General features: G+C 37.3%; 1 protein-coding gene and 1 long non-coding RNA gene across 16 annotated transcripts in view; one reads left to right on the top strand and one right to left on the bottom strand.

Annotated features, from left to right (window-relative positions):
• Nucleotides 1-2685, top strand: part of LOC143256077 (uncharacterized) — a 135735-nt gene extending 133050 nt beyond the window's left edge. For all 13 annotated transcript variants that reach the window (XR_013031037.1, XM_076512812.1, XM_076512806.1 and 10 more), the window contains one exon: nucleotides 27-2685. Coding sequence is in view for 12 of the 13 variants with exons in the window: in XM_076512812.1 (XP_076368927.1) it covers nucleotides 27-497 (471 nt within the window). In the remaining variant the exon portion in view is untranslated. The remainder of the gene's footprint in view (nucleotides 1-26) is intronic.
• The window catches only part of LOC143256108 (uncharacterized), a 30183-nt gene that overhangs the window by 734 nt on the left and 10148 nt on the right, over nucleotides 1-19301 (bottom strand). For 2 of the 3 annotated variants that reach the window (XR_013031071.1, XR_013031060.1), the window contains exon 3: nucleotides 138-333. This is a non-coding gene — a long non-coding RNA (uncharacterized LOC143256108). Of the gene's footprint in view, nucleotides 1-116; nucleotides 334-19301 lie in introns of those variants that run through there. The other variant, XR_013031054.1, reaches the window with a different exon arrangement.

The following is a 19301-nucleotide window of genomic DNA, read 5'->3' as shown; positions in this document are numbered from 1 at the left end:
ATATGTCTGTTTTATTTTTATTGTAGACAGATACCTACAAGTCTACAAATGCCAGATCGACCAAACAACTGATTTCAAAATGCTTCTCACCTCAGACCACAGTGGAAAACTTAACAACAGTCAATCTTATTACTAACCTTCCATCAAAACTGGACTCCAAAGAATCTTTTCAAAAACAAGATGAACAGCTAGGAAGTGGGATATCTTTTAAAATACCAGAGCAGTCAGCAGGAAGTCATTTTGAAGATTGTGCTGCCATTCCTTCTGAGAAACTCATCCAGTGTCATATATCAACTCCAGTAACAAACAGTATATCCAGAGAAACCAGAAATTCTAAAGAATATGGAGATAATATCAAGGTACATGCAAATCATGATGCTTCAAAAATGCAGAAGTCCAAAGGGCAGAAAGAAGCTGACAAAAGAATTTTTTTGTTGGGCTCTAGCAAAGAAAAGAAATCTGACAGCTCTGTTTGGTATGAGTATGGATGTATTTAGAAGAAGTATTTTTGGGGATTTCATAATATTTATTTGAATCATTCAGTCATCATGATATTTATACAGATTTTGTGAAAGGGCCTTATTAGTTTGATATTGTACATAATTTTATAATTTTCAGTATGTTTTTTGTAAGTTCATAATATTAAACTATGGATGCTAATTGTGTATGCTACCTATTTTCTGTTGGGTCTATCTCAAATTTTGGATTTAGCATAATTTCTAGTTTGTTCTTTATTTAACTATGATTATCACAATGTACAAAAAAAAAGCAAAAAGGTTTCCTTTTCTAGGGTTCAGATGTGTATGTAGACAGTAATGAAGTAAATCTCAAAAGTTATTTTAAAGAAAGTAAAATAATAGTCAAAATATTTTATTTGTTTTCTGAAAAATATGTTTTAAACTGTCTTTTCAGTTAATGTTATTTTTTATTAAAAATGATATTGATAATTGTGAACAGAACTTTAGAGAGGATTGGTAATGTTTAAAGCTTGGTTAGAATAGTTTCCATCTCTTTGTAAATATTTTGAAAACAAAATTTACATGTAAGTATAGTGTTCTTTGAAGTATTATTACAAACTGCAGAGAAATTAATTCAATATTAGAAATTAATATTGGTTCATATTTATCTTAAAACTGCTTTGACTGTGAAATAAGGAAAAAATTGTCTTCCTGCATAACTATGCATACTCGTTTCAGGTAATGGAAAATGTTAGTTTTGTATTATTATTTGTGATTGTGAAATATATTAAAATACGTAAACTGGTTTCTATTGCAAAGCTATAATCTTTAAGTTATCATTTAGTGAGAGAACTGAATCTATTCAAAATCATAATTTGTCATTTTCTGTTTTTTAGGTTTATAAACTGATCTTTTTACTTCTAAAACTAGAACTTTCCACTCAATGATACACATTGTACTTAAAAATGAGCTTTATTTCTTGTGGTTTAAAATTTAAAATAAAGAACATCAAGCTTCATTAATAAGGGATAACTGAAACTTTGTTTTATGTTTGAATAACATTAATTATGGTGCTAGTGTTGTAGTAAAGTTTTAATTGTTCAAGGTTGATTATTATATTTTTAAAGTTCCTTTGAGAGGGTCTCAGTTATTGTGGAAAGTTATCTAAGACTTAATGTTTATGTGAAATTATGTTAAGTAATTTAATTTAGTATGTGTGTGAAAAATAATACCAAAAATAAACTTGCTACAAAGGTACAAAATTGTGGTGAAATGAAATTCAAAGGTCTAGTTCATAGAAAAACCAGTTAAGTGTCATTACTTTTCATTATTTAGATAATATATGCTTCACTTGCATACTTTGCTTTGAAGAACTTGCTGTACTTTCTTGAATTTTACAATATAAATGTTCTTGGAATATTTTGTACTGTAAAAAAAGTTGAATGGTAGCTACTGTTTGTGTTGGCTTGTTTTATTGTAAGGAATATTGAAAATAATTTATAAAAAAGTTTAAACTGAAAGTTTTCATCATAATGTAAGTTACTTTGTGTTAATGTTATGCCAAGCTTGCTTCATTGATAATTACATATATTCATGACCATAAAAAAGTATAATAATCAATGCAAGTCTCCACCTTGGTTCTGATAAACTTTTTTTAAAATTTTATAGATCTATTTAACCTGCAAACACTTCATATCAAATGGCATATTTTCAATAAAAACCTGGGATCCACTTTCAGTATCACAAAATTTTCTCTAATCATGTTCTTTAATGTCAAAAACTGACAATTTTTCAACAAACATTTTTATAAATGGAGCAGTTTTTAGCCTTCATGGGAAATGTCATTTTTGGTTTGATTTTTGAAATTTTTTTTCCAACTGAACAATGCCTAAAGGTAAGCTGTTGTTGAGTAGAAGTGTGTGTTTAACTGTTAGTGAAGAACAAATCATGTTACCTCATTTACATAGGTTATATATAAACGTTTTATTGTAGAATTTAAACAAGAAAATTTCACTAACTTTTGCTGTGTGTGTTAATTGTTGTCTGAAAGTGTTTTACTCTGATATCCAGTATTATGTCTTTTTTTATTCAGGGTGACTGCATATTTAATTGGTAGATTCAGTCACATTTGTTCAGTATTTGATGACGTTTTTTTTCATGTCCATTTCTCTTTAAACTTTATCTTATGCTACTTGTTGGTAACATCAATAAAATACTTCTGAAGATCTAGTGCCTTTTGTTTCTTCTAATTATCATTAAAGTCTGATTAAAGCAACAAACCTGCATTAATCTTGAAATGAATAAACCTACTTTAGTAAACCATTCTTATCTATAGTGATTAGAATGCATTGCTTCTTCTGTTCAGTACACTCACTGTTATTGATGTTTTCAGCTGAAATCCCAATAATCTCTCTCACTATTTGGCCAACTCCAAAGATGGAGGTAAAACCTAAACCCATATGTTAAACTAAAACTAATGATATTATTCTATATAAGGAACTTTTACACAGCTTGCATCAACTCTGGTGATAAAACAAATTAAAGACTGTAACAGTTTTGAAACATTACTGATACCCATGGTGGGGCCCCTCAGTATGGATTCCTGTATATGGTGAGGGGACTTCCCAGGGAAGATTAAGTTCTTTCAGTTTACCTCCTCTGGGATCTAAACATCCATCCACATGTTTGCCGTGTGTGGCACCCCATGAAGGAGAGGAGAGGATCCTGGTGTTTGAGGGGGCCAAACCCTAACACATCACTTTGGCCTTGAATTCCTGTAGACGGGCAGCCTTTGGGTAGCCCTCCTTGGGTCAATCGGCTGGTTCACTTGGGCTAGAGTCAACCAAGTATCAGTGTTGGAAGTTCTCAACAGGTGTTGTGGACATTGTGCCTGATGCTGGTGTTTGGGTATAGTGCTCATGAAACCCTGGTGTTGCTGCAATGTCCTTGCATGACATGGTAGTGTGTCCCCTTGTAGGGCTCCATGGTGGGTGGGGTCAGTGGGTACCGAAATTTTTTCTTTTTCCTATGGATCCTCTAAAAAATTTAAATAAAATTGTAAAAAAGTCAATGGGTAAGCGACCACGTCTTGAATACTCAGAACAGCAATCTTCAACATCAGTAACACACGTATCTCATTTTCTTATATTACATTCTCTTTCGGAACATCCTTTAGGGCAAATGTCCCCTTTTTTTATTCAAAAGGGACTTGCTGGCTCTCAAAAGTCAGTAAAGAAGCTTCGATCTGGAGACATTGGTTGAAACATCCACATCCCAACACAGTGAACTCCTCTTGAATTCAAAGGCAATTGGGAATGTACCTATTGAGGTTACCCCTCATGCTACCTTAAACTCATCACAAGGAGTTATTGTTGAGAGGGATTTGAAGAACATCCCCCGAGTCAGAGATTCTCGCTGGTTTCTCCAATCAAGGAGTTTCTGCAGTGAGGCGCATCTCCACTCGCAAAGATGGAGTTACACTGCCAACAAATGCCCTCGTTTTGACATTTACATCATCACGTGCACCTGCCACCATCAAGGCAAGTTATCTCATTTGCAGGGTACGGCCATACATTCCAAACCCTCTCCAGTGTTTCCAATGTCAGAGGTTCGGCCACTCAAAGACGTCATGTCGTGGTTCCCTGACATGTGCTCGTTATGGTGGCAAGAACCATGATGCCTATGAGTGTGACACGAACCCACATTGTGTCAACTGCAATGGTTTTCACCTTTCCTACTTTCGTTCTTGCCCAAAATGGTTGGAGAAAAAGAGGTGCAGCATTGAAAAACGACTCATAACATTAGTTATCCTGAGGCTCGGAAATTGCTGTCCGCCAGTCCATCTCAGACATATGCTGCTGCACTTCGTTCCACAACTACAGTGGGAGTGCAGACAGATTTCTCTGTGCCTCCAAGAGAATCGTTTTCAAAACAAATGAAAAGCTTTTTGACCTCCATGGTTAAAAAGGTTGATGAATCGACTTCTACACCCATCCCTGTTCCTCCCATACATTTCACCAAACCTCAAGATCCACATCCTTCAGTTTCAAATACTGGAATTTCTTCTGATACATCTTTTTCTCCCACCCTAAGATGCAAAACAATCATTTGTTCATGTCCTCAGTCACTGGAATCCCCTTCAAACAACAAAGACCTGCCCAATCGACCCAGGGCAGGATCTATGGAGGTCGATAGACCTCCTCCAAATAAGGACAGTAAGGAAAAAAGACGTGGTCGTAAACAGAAGTGTTCTCCAGCCACTTCTCATACCCGTAATTAAAAATGGCCACCTTGATATAATGGAAATGTCGAGGTTTACTTACTAATCTGGATGATATCAAAACACTGATTGCTTCCTACCATCCTGTATGTCTTTCCTAACAAGAATCATTTCCAAAACCTGCTGATATAGTCACTATTTGGCAGTTTTCTCTGTACAGAAATGGAAAGCTGTGTGATGGACGAGTACATGGAGGGGTGGCACTATTGGTTGATCAGCATGTGCTCACCCTGTCTTTGTCACTCAACACACCCTTGGAGGCTGTAGCCATCCGTGTTGCCTTGGGGTCATACCATCACTGTTTGTTCTCTCTACCTGTCCCCTGGAGAGACATGATCAATCAGACCTTGATGCTCTCGTTGAACAGTTGTCGTCTTCCTGTCTAATCCTGGGGGACTTTAATGGACATCATCCCCTGTGGGGAATCATGTTATTAATAGGAGGGGTCACTCTGTAGAGCGTATGTTCTCTGATCACAATCTTTCTCTTTTCAATACTGGTTCTTCCACTTATTTTCACGCACCTAGTCAGTCCTTTACTGCTATTGGTCTCTCGGTTTGCTCCCCTTCATTATTCTCCCATTTTTCATGGAGGGTTGACAAAAATCCACTATTTAGTGATCATTTTCCTATACTTTCATTGCTCTCGCAGAACTTGATCCTGCCATCGTGAATCAGCCGTCAATAGACGACTGTGTGGCAGCAGTAACTGACTGTATTATACAAGCAGCTGTTCAGTGTATTCCTAAAACCTCCACATGTTTTCCACGATATCCTTGTCCATGGTGGAATCCTGCTTGCCACTTGGCAAGAAAGGCTCAAAAACGGGCCTGCAAAACTTTCCATAGATATCCCACATTTTCGTACTGCATTGCTTTCCAACAGGCCCATGCACATGCTAGGTGGGTAAGACGTCAAGCCAGAAGGAATCTTGGATTAAGTTCACAACTAGCATATCTTCTACCACCAGTTCCAAGGTCATATGGGACAGGATTCAAAAGGTCAGTGGGCACTACAATTCTGTCCCCTCTCGATCTTACTCTCTGATGGCTAAGAGGTAGCTGATGTCTGGAGTATCGCTGATACTCTAGGTGAAAGCTTTTGCCGGGTATCAAGCACTTCTGCTTGTTCTTCCACCTTCTTGGCCATCAAGACTCAGGCAGAGCAAACACCTCTTTCATTTTGGACTGCCTCTTAAACTATAATTGTTCCTTTACATTGGTGGAACTGAAAATGGCCCTTCATCGGTCTGACAATACAGCTGTTGGACCTGATGATGTACACTATGACATGGTGCGCTATTTCTCTCCTGCTCCTCTTGATATTCTTCTCATTGTTTTTAACTGGATCTAGCAGGAGAATGTTTTTCCTGATGCCTGGTGCCAGGCTATTATCTTACTCTTCTCTAAGCCTGGGAAAGATCCCAAGATTCCTTCCAACTACCGTCCAATTACTTTGACGAGCTGTCTCTGTAAGACCTTAGAGAGGATGGTTAATGCTCATCCAGTTTGGTTCCTCGAAATAAAGAACCTCCTATCGCCCACCCAGTGTGGGTTCGACGCTTTCCCGTTCTTTTAAACAGGAACTTGGGGTCCCTCAGGGCTGTGTTTTATATGTCACACTTTTCAGTGTAAAGATAAATGCCATCACTGAACAACTCCCTCTCACTGTTGCAAATGGGCTCTGTGTCGATGACTTTCACTTCTCGTTTCAGTCGTCGAACATGAGATATATTGAGTGGCAACTACAAACTGCCCTCAATCGTGTACTGAAGTGGACTACGGCAAATGGATTTAATTTAATTTTTCTCTCTCTAAAACCATTTGCATGCACTTTTGCCGCAAACGGGGTATTAACCCTGAACTCTGTATAAGTGAAGTTTCGCTGCCAGTGGTCCCTTAGACCAAGTTCTTGGGGCTTATCTTTGACCATAAGCTGACCTTTATATCACATTTGAAGCAGCTACAGGTCAAATGCACAAGAGAATTGAACATCCACCATGTCCTCTCTTCCGCCAGTTGGGGAGCAGATAGATGTTCTATGTTAAAGATATATCGTGTCTGGAATATATATATTCGATCAGAACTCGACTATAGATCAATGGTCTATGGCTCTACCAGACCCTTGGCCTTAAAGATGCTGCACACCATTCATCGTTAAGGACTTCGACTCTGCACTGGGGCTTTCAGCACCTCCCAGTTCAAAGCTTATATGAATCTCATGAACCTCATGCACCTTCGCCGTTTGCAACTGTCTTTACTATATGCTTCGAAACTTCATTCCTTACCAAAGCATCCCACCTGGGGATGTGTTTTCCTTCCTCAGTTGGCCATACTTTTTCAGAACAAACGATTTGCCATTGCTCCTTTTGGCCTTTGCATCCAGGCACAATTGGATGAATTGGGTCTGTCCTTGGAATAACATTGCAGAATCCACTGGTCAGCTCATCCCACCATGGTTTATTAAAGTCCCCAAATGTGATCTTTATTTAAGTCATCTGAAAAAGGCAGATACTCCCGATTGGCAGTACCATCTTTTATTTACTGAACATCTTTCGAACAATCATTCCATTCCAACTTATACAGATGGTTCCAAATCAGGTAATTCTGTGGGCTCTGCCATGGTTTGTTGCAGTTTGGTGGTTGCATGTAGAATCTCCTCTACAGCTTCTGTGTTCACTGCTGAAGTGTACGCCATGTCTCTTGCCCTGGATCATATTGAAGTTGAGCAGTACTCCCACTGCACTATTTATACTGACTCGCTTAGTTCTCTACTGGCCCTGGAATCGCTTCACGTTTGCTCACACCCTGTTCTCGCTGATATTCAAAACCGACTGGCCCATTTCTCATTAACATCTACTTCGATTCAGTTTTTCTGGATACCAGGTCACATTGATATTCACGGGAATGAGCTTGCAGACACGGCAACTAAATCTATCTGCTCTGGCACTATCACCACTGTGCCTATTCCGTACATTGACTATGGTCCTGTATTCAAGGCTCGGCTCCGTGCCAGCTGGCAGTCCACTTGGAGTGAGCAACGTGAAAACAAGCTTTTTCAAATAAAACCCTATATTGGGCTTTGGCCGTCTAGCTTCCGTTAGGTTCTGAAGGAGGAAGTTGTTTTTACTAGACTACGCATTGGTCACAGTATTTTAACTCATCGTTTTCTTTTATCTGGAACTGTTGTACCAGTGTGTGGTTTGTTTAACACTAAAATCACTGTAAGCCACATTTTACTTTCTTGCCATAGTTATGACTCTCAGCGACGGCACTATTTTAAACATGTTCTGTCCCAGGGTTTGTCCGTAACGTTCGACAGTGTTATTGGTGATGGTGACACTGTCCACCTTGATAAAGTTTTTAGTTTTTTAATGGCCATTAATCTTTTTAATATCATTTAAGTGTTGGATATTTATTCATTACACCTTTTTAATTGTGGTTCCCTTTTCAGAATCTCAATCTCTCTAGTTCAATTTGAAATTGGAAAATGGCCAGAACATTCAATAACTCGACACCAGCACTGGAAAGGCCAACTTAAGGTGACTAACGCTGCTGTTTGAACTACCCATTAGTAGTGAGTTATTACAATTTTGCTGCATGTCTTTTAACACTTATTACTTTACCTTTTGGTACTGACCATAATGACACATAACCCGGAACCAGGACTGGAAAGACCAACTTCAGGTGACTGACGGTGGTTCTTGTACTTACCTGTTAGTCTTCCTGGTGGGTTATGATCATTACCATTTTGCTAGAGAAAGTCCTTTACAACTTCTCTTACTCTGCTTTCTCTCTTAACATTGTAGACTAGGTGTCAACATTGGTTTTATACTTTTTCTGTTTTTCAATGATGTTTTGTTTTACCTTCATTTCCTTTTATGTATTTTACTACATTTCATTTATTTTTACCTTTTTACCGGACGTTTGACGCAGATAGCCTAGTTGCTATGTGCTATAAAACACTAAATCAATCAATCAATCAATCAATCAATCCATGGTGGGCAGAGCACAGACAGCTCATTGTACAGTTTTGTGCTTAATTTCAAAACAAACAAATCAAACTTAAACTAATGATTTTTTTTTCTTTTTAATAAAAAGAAACAACTTCCATATTTGGATATGTGATGAATAAACAAGTAAGTAACTTAAAATATTTTGTCTGGTTAAGTTATTTAAGAACTCATTGTACATAATATCCTATTAATCACCTGTTAATATATTTATGTGTGTGTGTGTGTATTTTAAACATTTATTTAGCAAAAAATATTACATCAGTAATACATGCATGTTTCACAAACTAGATTATAATAGAACTGAAGCATGATTCTACATGCACATATTTGCCTAGGTGTAATAAATATTGGCTTTTTAATAGATGATTTTGTGTGTTAGAATAGCTGAAAAGTGTAGCTGACTTGAATGGGTAGAGAAAAAATTATTACAAATATACAGCCAGCTTATGCCATCATCTGTCGATGATAAAAATTCACCGATTCATCAGTTTGGTACTGTTGTTATTAGTAATATTTATGGCTGCGACCTCAATAATATCTCATGAGGTTCATCTAGCTTATGAGATTAAGGGTAGTCCTAAATCCATATACAAAGCTAACAATGAAAAATAATCCTCATAATGTACACAAGGGATGAAACAAACAAATATATGATCTACTAAATCAACCAATCACATTACTCAAGAGAAAAAAGGTAACGAAAAGAAATGCAAAAATAACAAAGAACAGAACACTCGAGGCTACACAGAGCTTTCTTAATGAAGAGAAACCCACTTGAAATAAAAATATATCTCAGGACGACTGGTATGGATATTTAACGCTTATTGATGAGGAGAGAACAACGTCTCGATCTTCCTACGTCATCGTCAATTTGAGAAAGAGAGAGTTTGCAAACGCAAACTAACGTGGCAGGGGTTTAGTTTAGAGAGAGAGAGAGAAATCTGAATAATTCTCTCTCCAACTGGGGTGTTCAGGAACGTTAGAGAGTTTTCAAGTAACCGTTGCATGTCTTAAGGGACGAGAGTATAAACAAGTACGGGATCGTATGGGGCGTTGCAGGTGGAAATTAGGTTATTAGTATAGGTATAAAGGTGTTCCTTTATATTGGTTTTAGTTACTGTATAAGTAGGGCTTCTTTGATTTTGCGTTTGTTTATACTTGTTTCCCTGCTTAGTATCTGAGTGCTTTCTATGGTTAGGTTTTGTCTATTTGATTTGCAGTGTGCAAAAACGTATGAAGGTGTTTTTTTGTGTTCTTTGAATCTAGGTTCCATGTTTTTGCTTGTTTCTCCGATATAGAAGTCGTGGCAGTTGTTGCATTGTATTTTATAAATTATGTTCGTGTTGTGTTTGTCAGTGTAGTTTTCACGTAGTATGGACTACATAGTTCTCGACATTGAGAAAGCATTTGACACAGTCTGGCATAACGGATTACGCCACCGGTTAACGGAAATGAATTTATTCCAGGGAATTATTCGCTGGCTATCTAACTTTTCTGGACAATAGATCGTGTAAAGTAGATGTGAATGGGGCCCCACTCAGGGTCCTTTTCACCTGAGGCAGGAGTCCCGCAGGAAGGGGTAGTTAGCCCTATCTTATTTATCATGTATGTGAGTAACATGCCACTGTCGGACCTAAATTTAGGTTTTGCATCACAATTTGCTGATGATGTAGCGGTATGGAAAAGTGCCCCCACTCCTTCAATAGCAGCAACAAACCTCCAACCAGTCCTGAATAATTTAGAAGAATACTGCCAGAAGTATAGAATAAAAATAAATATTCCGAAAACCCAAGTAATACTATTCAGCAGATTAAATAAACTGAAAAAAGATCCACCAAAGTTATACATGAACGGATCACTTTTACAGACTGCTACTTCTGCTACATTTTTAGGATTAACTTATGATACCAAATTAACGTGGATACAGCATACAAACAATATCCTGACTAGAATCTGGAAAAGACCAAATTATGCAAGAAGTCTTTCAGATAAAAATTAAGGAACATCACCTGTTAATATAATAAAAATCTACAAAACATAAATTAGACCTATAATAGAATATGCATGTTCTGCCTGGATAAACATAACACAAAAACAATTACAGAAACTACAAAGAATACAAAACTCAGTTCTAATTTCAGCCTGTAAAGTACCATGTAGTAAGTACTCCATCCACATTTATGCACAAGTATGCAAACGTAGAGACAATATCTGTAAGACTCTTGCATAATGCACTAAATCTTAATAAAAATTGGCATAAAAATGATTTATTGTGTAATCTCGACAGATACTACGTATATGATGAACATAGTACTAAGTACCTCTCTCCTATGAATATATATTTAAGAAATATAAATCAAGCTGGCCCCCATGCACTAGACGCTTAAAACTAGTATAATATTTCTTTTTATTTATTTTTTTGTATTTTATTATTATTTTATTTTTACGATAAATATATATGGAAAAAAGGGGGAAAATTATAGAAGAATAAAAGTGAAAAAATAAAATAAAAGAGAGAAAAAATAATAAATCGTTAAAGGAAAGAAAAAAAAGGGGGACAAATCAAGACAATACATTAACATTGCCCTGAAAAGGGCCGGAGTACTGAGGGTTACTCTGGCCCAAAAGTACTACAACAAAAACATAATAGTAGCCGACATGAAAGCTAGGGATGGAGGAAGAGGTCTTGTGCACCTGACCCTCCTGGGTATTTAAAAATTCAACATACCCAAATACCGACAAAGAAGAAGAAGAAGCTCCTAAATAAAGTGTATGTGTAGATAGTGCATGGATATTGCCCTTAAAGGGGCCTGAGTAAGTGCGGGTTACTCTGGCCCTCGTGTATCATATATAAATACACTTGACAGTTGTAAAACCAAAATTTGAAGGAAGAGGGTAACGAAACCAGACCCTCTTGGGTAGATAAACATCAATACCCAAACACCCATACAAGAGAAAGAGCTCCTAAATACACATAATACACCTAATAAAAGAAAGAAGAAAACTACGTAGACAATACATACAACATCGAAATCCAACACTAAAAACACAAATAAATACAATAAGAAATAAAATCCGACAACAAAAACAAGACAATTGGGACACCTTCTGCAAACAACTAAATTATAAAACAGATCCAAAACAATTCTGGACACCCTTGAAAAGATATATCAATACAGGAAAAACAAAAAGAATACCCACCACTTGAATAACATGACAAAACAGCGTACACTAACATAGAAAAAGCTGAGATATTTAAAGACCACCTAGAAAACACGTTCTAAACATATCATGAACCAGACATGAACAGATACTTCTATAATACAGTCAATAACTTTACTGAACACAACAAAAGCATATATATACCAAAATTCCCAGTAAACACATTAATAAAACCAGATAAAACAATAGACTGGAGCACTCATCAACTAATAAAAGATATAACAGTAACGGAAGTACAAACAACTATCAAAAACACAAAAGACAAACAAAGCTCCTGGAGAAGATGGTATACAAGCTATCCTCCTAAAACATGGTACTTAGAAATTATATGAACACCTAATAGCTCTCCGTGATGATGAGAAAACCCACTTGTAGAGAAAATTATATATGTAAAAACGGCTGGTATGGTGCTTTCTTATGATACTAAATTAACGTGGATACAGCATACTAACGATATCCTGACTAGAATCTGGAAAAGAGCAAATTATGAAAGAAGCCTATTGGGTAAAAATCAAAGCACATCACCTCATAATATAATAAAAATCTACAAAAAACATACATTAGACCCATTATAGAATACGCATGTCCAGTCTGGATAAACATAACACAAAAACAATTACACAAACTACAAAAAATACAAAATCTTAATTAACTTCAGCTTATAAAGTACCCCGCAATACTTCACACAATAAATCACTTTTATGCCAATTTTTATTATAATAATTTAGTGCATTATGCAAGAGTCTATCGGATACTGTCTCTAAGTTTGCATACTTGTGCATAAATGTGATGATCTCGACAGATACTACGTACATGATGAACATAGTCCTAAGTACCTCTCTCCAAAGAATGTATATTTAAGAATAAATCAAGCTGGCCACCATGCACTAGATGTTTAGAATTAGTATAATATTCATAGTTTTTTCAAATGTATATATATAGATTTAAAAAATAATAATAATGAAAAAATATATACAAGAAAAATAATAAAATAAATAAATAAAAAAGGCAACTCTAGACAATAGGACAGGAGTACTGTGGGTTACTCTGACCCTAAAGCACTACAACTACAATATAGTAGTAGCTGAAATGAAAGTTATGGATGGAGGAAGAGGTCTTTTGAACCTGACTCTCCTGGGTATCTAAAATCCAACATACCCACAAAGAAACGAAGCTCCTAATTTAAACAAAACCGTATACGTTTCTGTTTTTATAAGCTACAAACTGACGTATTTTCACGCTTTTACATGTCTAATAATAGTTTATGTAAAGAGAGAAACTGCAATGTTGGTGAAAAAAAACACAAAAACTTTGTTTACAGAGTATTATTGTTGAAAAAGTTTAATCTCATTATATTGTATTATAAATAATAAATAGAAGTAAAAGCATTAATATTCTTTACAAAATAAGGATATACTAAAATGCATACGCATGCCAGAAGAAAGATTGGTTTGGTTTATTGCTGGTCAATAGTACTCGCTGCCAAAGCTTGGGCTACTCTATAATAATGTGATATCACTGGTACTCTTATACTGCACCCACAGTTCTAAATTGTAGAGTACGATTTGCTGCCACAGTACATGACCCTCGAATTTATAGACTGGCTTTTCAACCAAACCCATTCCAATTAACTAGGTAGAAGAATGTGTACACACCGTGTATAGTAAACATAACTTTTGATTTTCAGACGAAGATGTACTTGTTTATAAACGCAATCTGATCGTTAAAACAAGCTACTGTACAAACATATAACACCCAGTAGAAGGTTTACTACTGCACAATCAAGCACCATTTCTAACACGGTTATTCTAAACTTCTTGGAAATTTTCTCACGGCATACAGTTATTTCTGTAGCGTTAAAATGATGTATTTCACTAATAACAGCATCTAGCGAGTGTGAATGACTAAAAATAAAAACAATTATATTTCATGATAAGCTATGCCACAGAAATGCTCTGTTCTATGATATATTTGTTTCGTTGCTAGTAAAACTATCTTCATCTTAAAAATAATGTTAAACCTCTTTTCTTAACTCACTACAAAAGCTGTTTTCATATGAATTTGTGTTTAAACCATTATTTGTATGGTCTACATGTAGTTATTATCGAGTTCTCGAACTGGAAAAAATGCACGAGCCAAATTTCGACAGATGTTACAACGTCAACGTTCCAATACTAAACACACTTTCTGTTGTAAACTCTTAACCATGTGATGAAGTATGTTAGGGCGGAAGATTTGAAGTATGTTGCGAAGCCTTAACAAATAAATTTCATTTTGATATACCAACAGCAACGTGTACGATAAAACAAAACTCTTGAACTCTATGTTCAAATCGTAAGTGACGTACGTTATTCGTTCAATTTCATTTTACAATAAAAAAAATCATTCTTAGAACTAAGTACCTCTTCTTTTCAATGGTAACAAACAAAATTGCACGAAGTTTCTGTTCGTTAAAAACAAAACAAAAAAGCACCCTTTCTTAAACCTAATTACTTATTTCCCATTACAACATAAAAGATGCACGACTGTCACAGCAGGGATGATCATGACGTTATATTTAAATACATTGTACACTCATCCTTCAGATTTGATTACATATAACACACAAACTTAACCATACTTAAGACTTGATGCTGTTTGTTGTTATTCAGTTATTTCATCCGAGGAACTTATTTTACCTAAATACGAAAATAAAAAAACGCGTTTTATTTTCACTGTAACTCATCACTTGGCTCTCACTAAATCTTAAATAACAGTAACGTAAAGCCATAAATAAGTCCGCCGGTAAAACAGCGATAAGTCTTCAGATTTACAACGCTAAAATTAAGCGTTTGATTCCCCTCAGTGAATACAGCAGATAGCCCGATGTGGCTTTGCTATAAGAAAACACACACATGCAAACAAATTGTAATTATTCTACAAATACATAACGACTTTTACCACAAATTTCTAATCACATATTGAATATAAAATATTATTTTTCTAGACCAAGAAAGTTTTGTTTGTTTTTTGAATTTCGCGCAAAACTACTCAAGGGCTATCTGCACTAGTCGTCCCTAATTTAGTAGTGTAAAACTAGAGGGAAGGTAACTAGTCATCACCACCCACGCAAACTCTTGGGCTACTCTTTTACCAACGAATAGTGGGATTGATCGTAAAATTATAATGCCCCTACGGCTGAAGAGGCGAGCATGTAATTCATTTTTACGGGAGCAAATTGAAAAGTGGGTGGCCCGGCCTCCACCACTTCCACACCACTATTTATTATATCAATTTTTTATCATCAAGTACTGTTCAAGTGACAGTAATCAGAGATTTCCTTAACTAATCCTTTCAACAAAGCATCAAGAGATTGTTTTGAGATTGACTTTGTAATGATATATAATTGTGCACATACAATATTCTAATCAATACCTATTACTTACTTCCACATATCATAAACATACCTAACAGAACACATGCGTTTCATTGTTTTCACGTAATGAAAGGTTTTGTGAAAAGACATAATCTGGCATATCACTGCAGTTGTACTCTTGTGTGAATGACGAGCTAATTGTAGGCAGGCTACTGGGAGTACAGTGACATCTATTATGCTTAATATACCTTTTTCTATTTTATATTTAATTTTAAGTTTAAAATTTAACTTCTAGTAATTAACTTCCAAGTTCCATTTTTTAAATAGCTTAACATTCAACCATTGCAGCTTAACAGTTAGCAAAAGCAGGAAACAAAGCTAGCAACTTCTTAGACACACCAGAATAAGTTTAACTTTGAGAGGCATTATGCAAGTGAACATTTTACAGAATAAAGTAAAAACAACATAAAAATAGAGGTTAGACAAATAAGCCGTCAAGCTGGTGTTGAAAATGATGGGCTATGGTTGGCTACACAAAGCTAATAAGAGGTAGATGGGAATAGATTCCATTGTGTAAGCGAAGTTTGGTTACAAGGAAAGTAGTGTTTGATGTGAACGTTGTATGTGAACTAAAACCGAATGCGAGGAATCCTCAGTCGTCGCAGCGCTTGAAATCCTTTTAGGCAGTATAGGAGTAAATTAATCAATGTGACCTCCCCCTCCCATTTTATTAGCCATATTTTTATGCACCAGCAATATCACGCGAGGGGGGGTGCCTATACCCGATTTGATTTTATTACTTATCAGGATCTCTATCAAACCCAACATCAACTTAAAATTCATCTCAAATCGGCCAAGAGATGATGGAGCTATGAACTAAGAGTTTGTATCTGAAAAACTCAGAATTGTTCTACTAGCCGCTATGTCACGGCTAAAATTAACTTCACTGTCAAATATATATGTAAAAACGGCTCGTTTGGGTTGAGAACTTTTTTTTATTGAAGGTCAAAACGTTGTTCGCTCCTCTACGTAAAAAAAATTCTCCACCCAAATGAGCCATTTTTACATATATATTTTTCTCTACAAGTGGGTTTTCTCGACATCAAACTAGCAACAAAATACTACAAAAAATCCACTCATTGCAACTCACTCACTTCCGACTTCAAGAATATAGCAGCCACACCCAAATCCTGGTGTAAATACTTATCTCCATATAACTTTATCCTTAAATAGTCCAACACATCGTAACTCTTGCAATCTGTCATTTTATTAACCTATTATGTTTTTCAGTCTCGTTTCAGGTACAATTCACTTTTCAGGACCAGCTCATCTCAAGGGCAATAGGCGGGCTTCATTCTGTCCCGTTTAGTGAAAGTGGGTTTTCTCGGGGTACTCCCGTTTCCCCCACACCTAATCGTAGGCATTGAATCTGTAGATCCCTGCTAGGGCACTTTGATCCATCGATCAATGCCCGGCCCTGAAATGGCCCGTTTGGTATATCGTTTATATTATATCTGGCCTGCTTCTCGTTGTCTCTTCTTGTTTCTTTTCAGTCGAGAGTTCGCTTCGCCTTCGCTTTGTCACCTGCCACGCCTCCCAGACTAGCATTTACACGACTAAAATTATACTCATTAAACCTCGATCCTATTTATCTTATCATTCAGTCAAGATTCTTTTTCCTAATTCCTACCAAGTGCGGGGTTGAAGAAGGACAGTTTAGTTTTCGAGCACCCCAGGGGATTAATGCTTCGTAAGAAATATTAATCTTATTCCTAAACACCTGACATAGTTGTGTGTTCTTTTGTATTGGTTTATTTTGGGCTTGAGTTGTCGTATAAGTAAGGCTTCTTTAATTTTGCATTTGTTTCTTGATTTAGTATTTGGGTGTTTTCTGTGGTTATGTTGTGTTTATTTGGTTTGCAGTGTTCGAAAACGTGTGAAGGTGACTTTTTGTGTTCTTTGAATCTGGTTTCCACATTACTACTGGTTTCTCTAATATAGAAGTCGTGGCAGTTATCACATTGCATTTTATAAATAATGTTGGTGTGGTGTTTGTCAGTGTAATTTTTACATAGTATAGATCTTAGTTTTGTACCTGGTTTTTAAATAAATTGGGTATTAAGTGGAATGTCATATTTTGTTACTAGTTTTTGCCAAATGTTGGTTATTTGTCTGCTGATGTCGGGAATATATGGTATGCAGCAGTATGTGGTTTCATGATTTTTTGAATCATGAGATATATTTACTTTTGTTGGTTAATTTTGCTTTCTGTCTAGGTGTGTGTGTATAATGTTTTCTACTGTTTGTGAAGGAAACGTATTGATATTGATGAAATATTGTTTTATTTTGTCTAATTCATCATTAATTTTATCTGGTGAGCACAGTTTTATGGCTGTGTTTATTTGGTTTCTTAGTATATTGAGTTTTTGTTTTGTTTCATGTGCTGAGTCCCAAGCAACGTATTGTCCAGTATGGGTGATTTTTTGGTGGATTTCTGTTTTGAATTGTGTGTCGGTTCTTGTAATTTTGAGGTTAAGAAATGATATTTGATTGCTTTCTTCCTGTTCACATGTGAAGTTAATGTTGGGATGTACAGAGTTAATGTGAGTGAAAAAATTAAGTCTGTGTTCTGTAGATATGAATCCTGCAATCATGTCGTCTACATATCTGTACCAGTATAGTTGTGGATGTAATGCTATTAATTGCTTGTGTTTCAACTTGTGTCACTAGCTAATATTTTTATGACCCCCCACCAATGCACCACCCGACAGGGAAGCAAGAGCCTCCATGGAGACAAGGGACGCCTCAGGGCCACCCAGGTAATCCTGAACCTCCACAGGGGCCCCGTTCAAACCCGGGCCCAAAGGATGGGTCGAAGCCTCCTCAGAGGCCCCCTCCATCCGAACAGCACCCAAAGTGCCACCCACGTCCCCAGAGGATGCAGCCACCACAATCTGGTCCGGCTATACGCGAACCTCCTCATGAGACCACGACACATCCTCCCCAGATGCTGCAGCCACCGGGACAGGCGCCCCTCAGGGACCCCACCCACAGCCGCATTGGACGACTCAGTGGTAGGAGCTGCCGCCCCCGCATTCTTCACCCTCACTCTCTTGGGATGCGATACCGTCAGCAGCCCCGCAGCCACAGAGGAATATGTCGCCACATGCCTCAGGCAATGCGAGGTCGTGTGGCCATCACCACAAACACTACACGAGACAGTGCAAGCACTGTCGATATGTCTGTATGCCTGACACGTCCCACATTGCGGGGTCTGGCATTGAGGCCACAGCGGCGACACAGCCGACGCATTCCCGGGTAATGACACATTACCCAGAACACGGTCATAGAAAGGAATTTCGGAAACGGCGTCTTCATGTGTAAACACACACGTCGGTTCCCCGTACACACGGTCGGCCGTGTCTGATATGCCTCACATTCAATCTTACAAACCGTTCTGTACGCCGACAACACGTCCTTGAACACATCATGCGGTATCTCGTAAGGAACTGACTGGAGAGTGATCCACTTCATATTTAGGCCAGCCAGTTCCACTGGCGCGTGCTGGTCCCCCAAGGGAAAGTATCCCTGGTCCAGCAGGTGATGGGCGTGAGTGGCCGACGCCAGTGTCGCCACATAACGCCTATTGCCATAGGTTCAGAACCCGACCTCCACCCGACACCCCACCAATGCACAAAGGGACGAGACTTCCGGCCGCCAGAGATAGTAAAACGTCCCTGAACCCAAGCACTGGTAGTCCACCTCAAGGCGGAATAACAGCCGGTACCTGGCCCTACCTAGTATCAAAAAAGTACGACACAACGGAGCCTGCTCGAAGACTAATTTGTTTCAAGCAAGCCAGATGACGTACTTAAAGATGGTAAGAGCATACTGAAAGGAAAAGACCATGTGGCTGGGAACAGGGACCAGCACGTGATACAGGATAGTCTCCGCAGAGAGCGGCAGGACCCGG

Source organism: Tachypleus tridentatus, chromosome 1 (genome assembly GCF_004210375.1).
Source record: "Tachypleus tridentatus isolate NWPU-2018 chromosome 1, ASM421037v1, whole genome shotgun sequence".
In the NCBI taxonomy this organism is placed as follows: Eukaryota; Metazoa; Arthropoda; class Merostomata; order Xiphosura; family Limulidae; genus Tachypleus; species Tachypleus tridentatus.
Note: the sequence above shows the minus strand (reverse complement) of the source record. Positions and strands in the feature narration are given on the sequence as shown.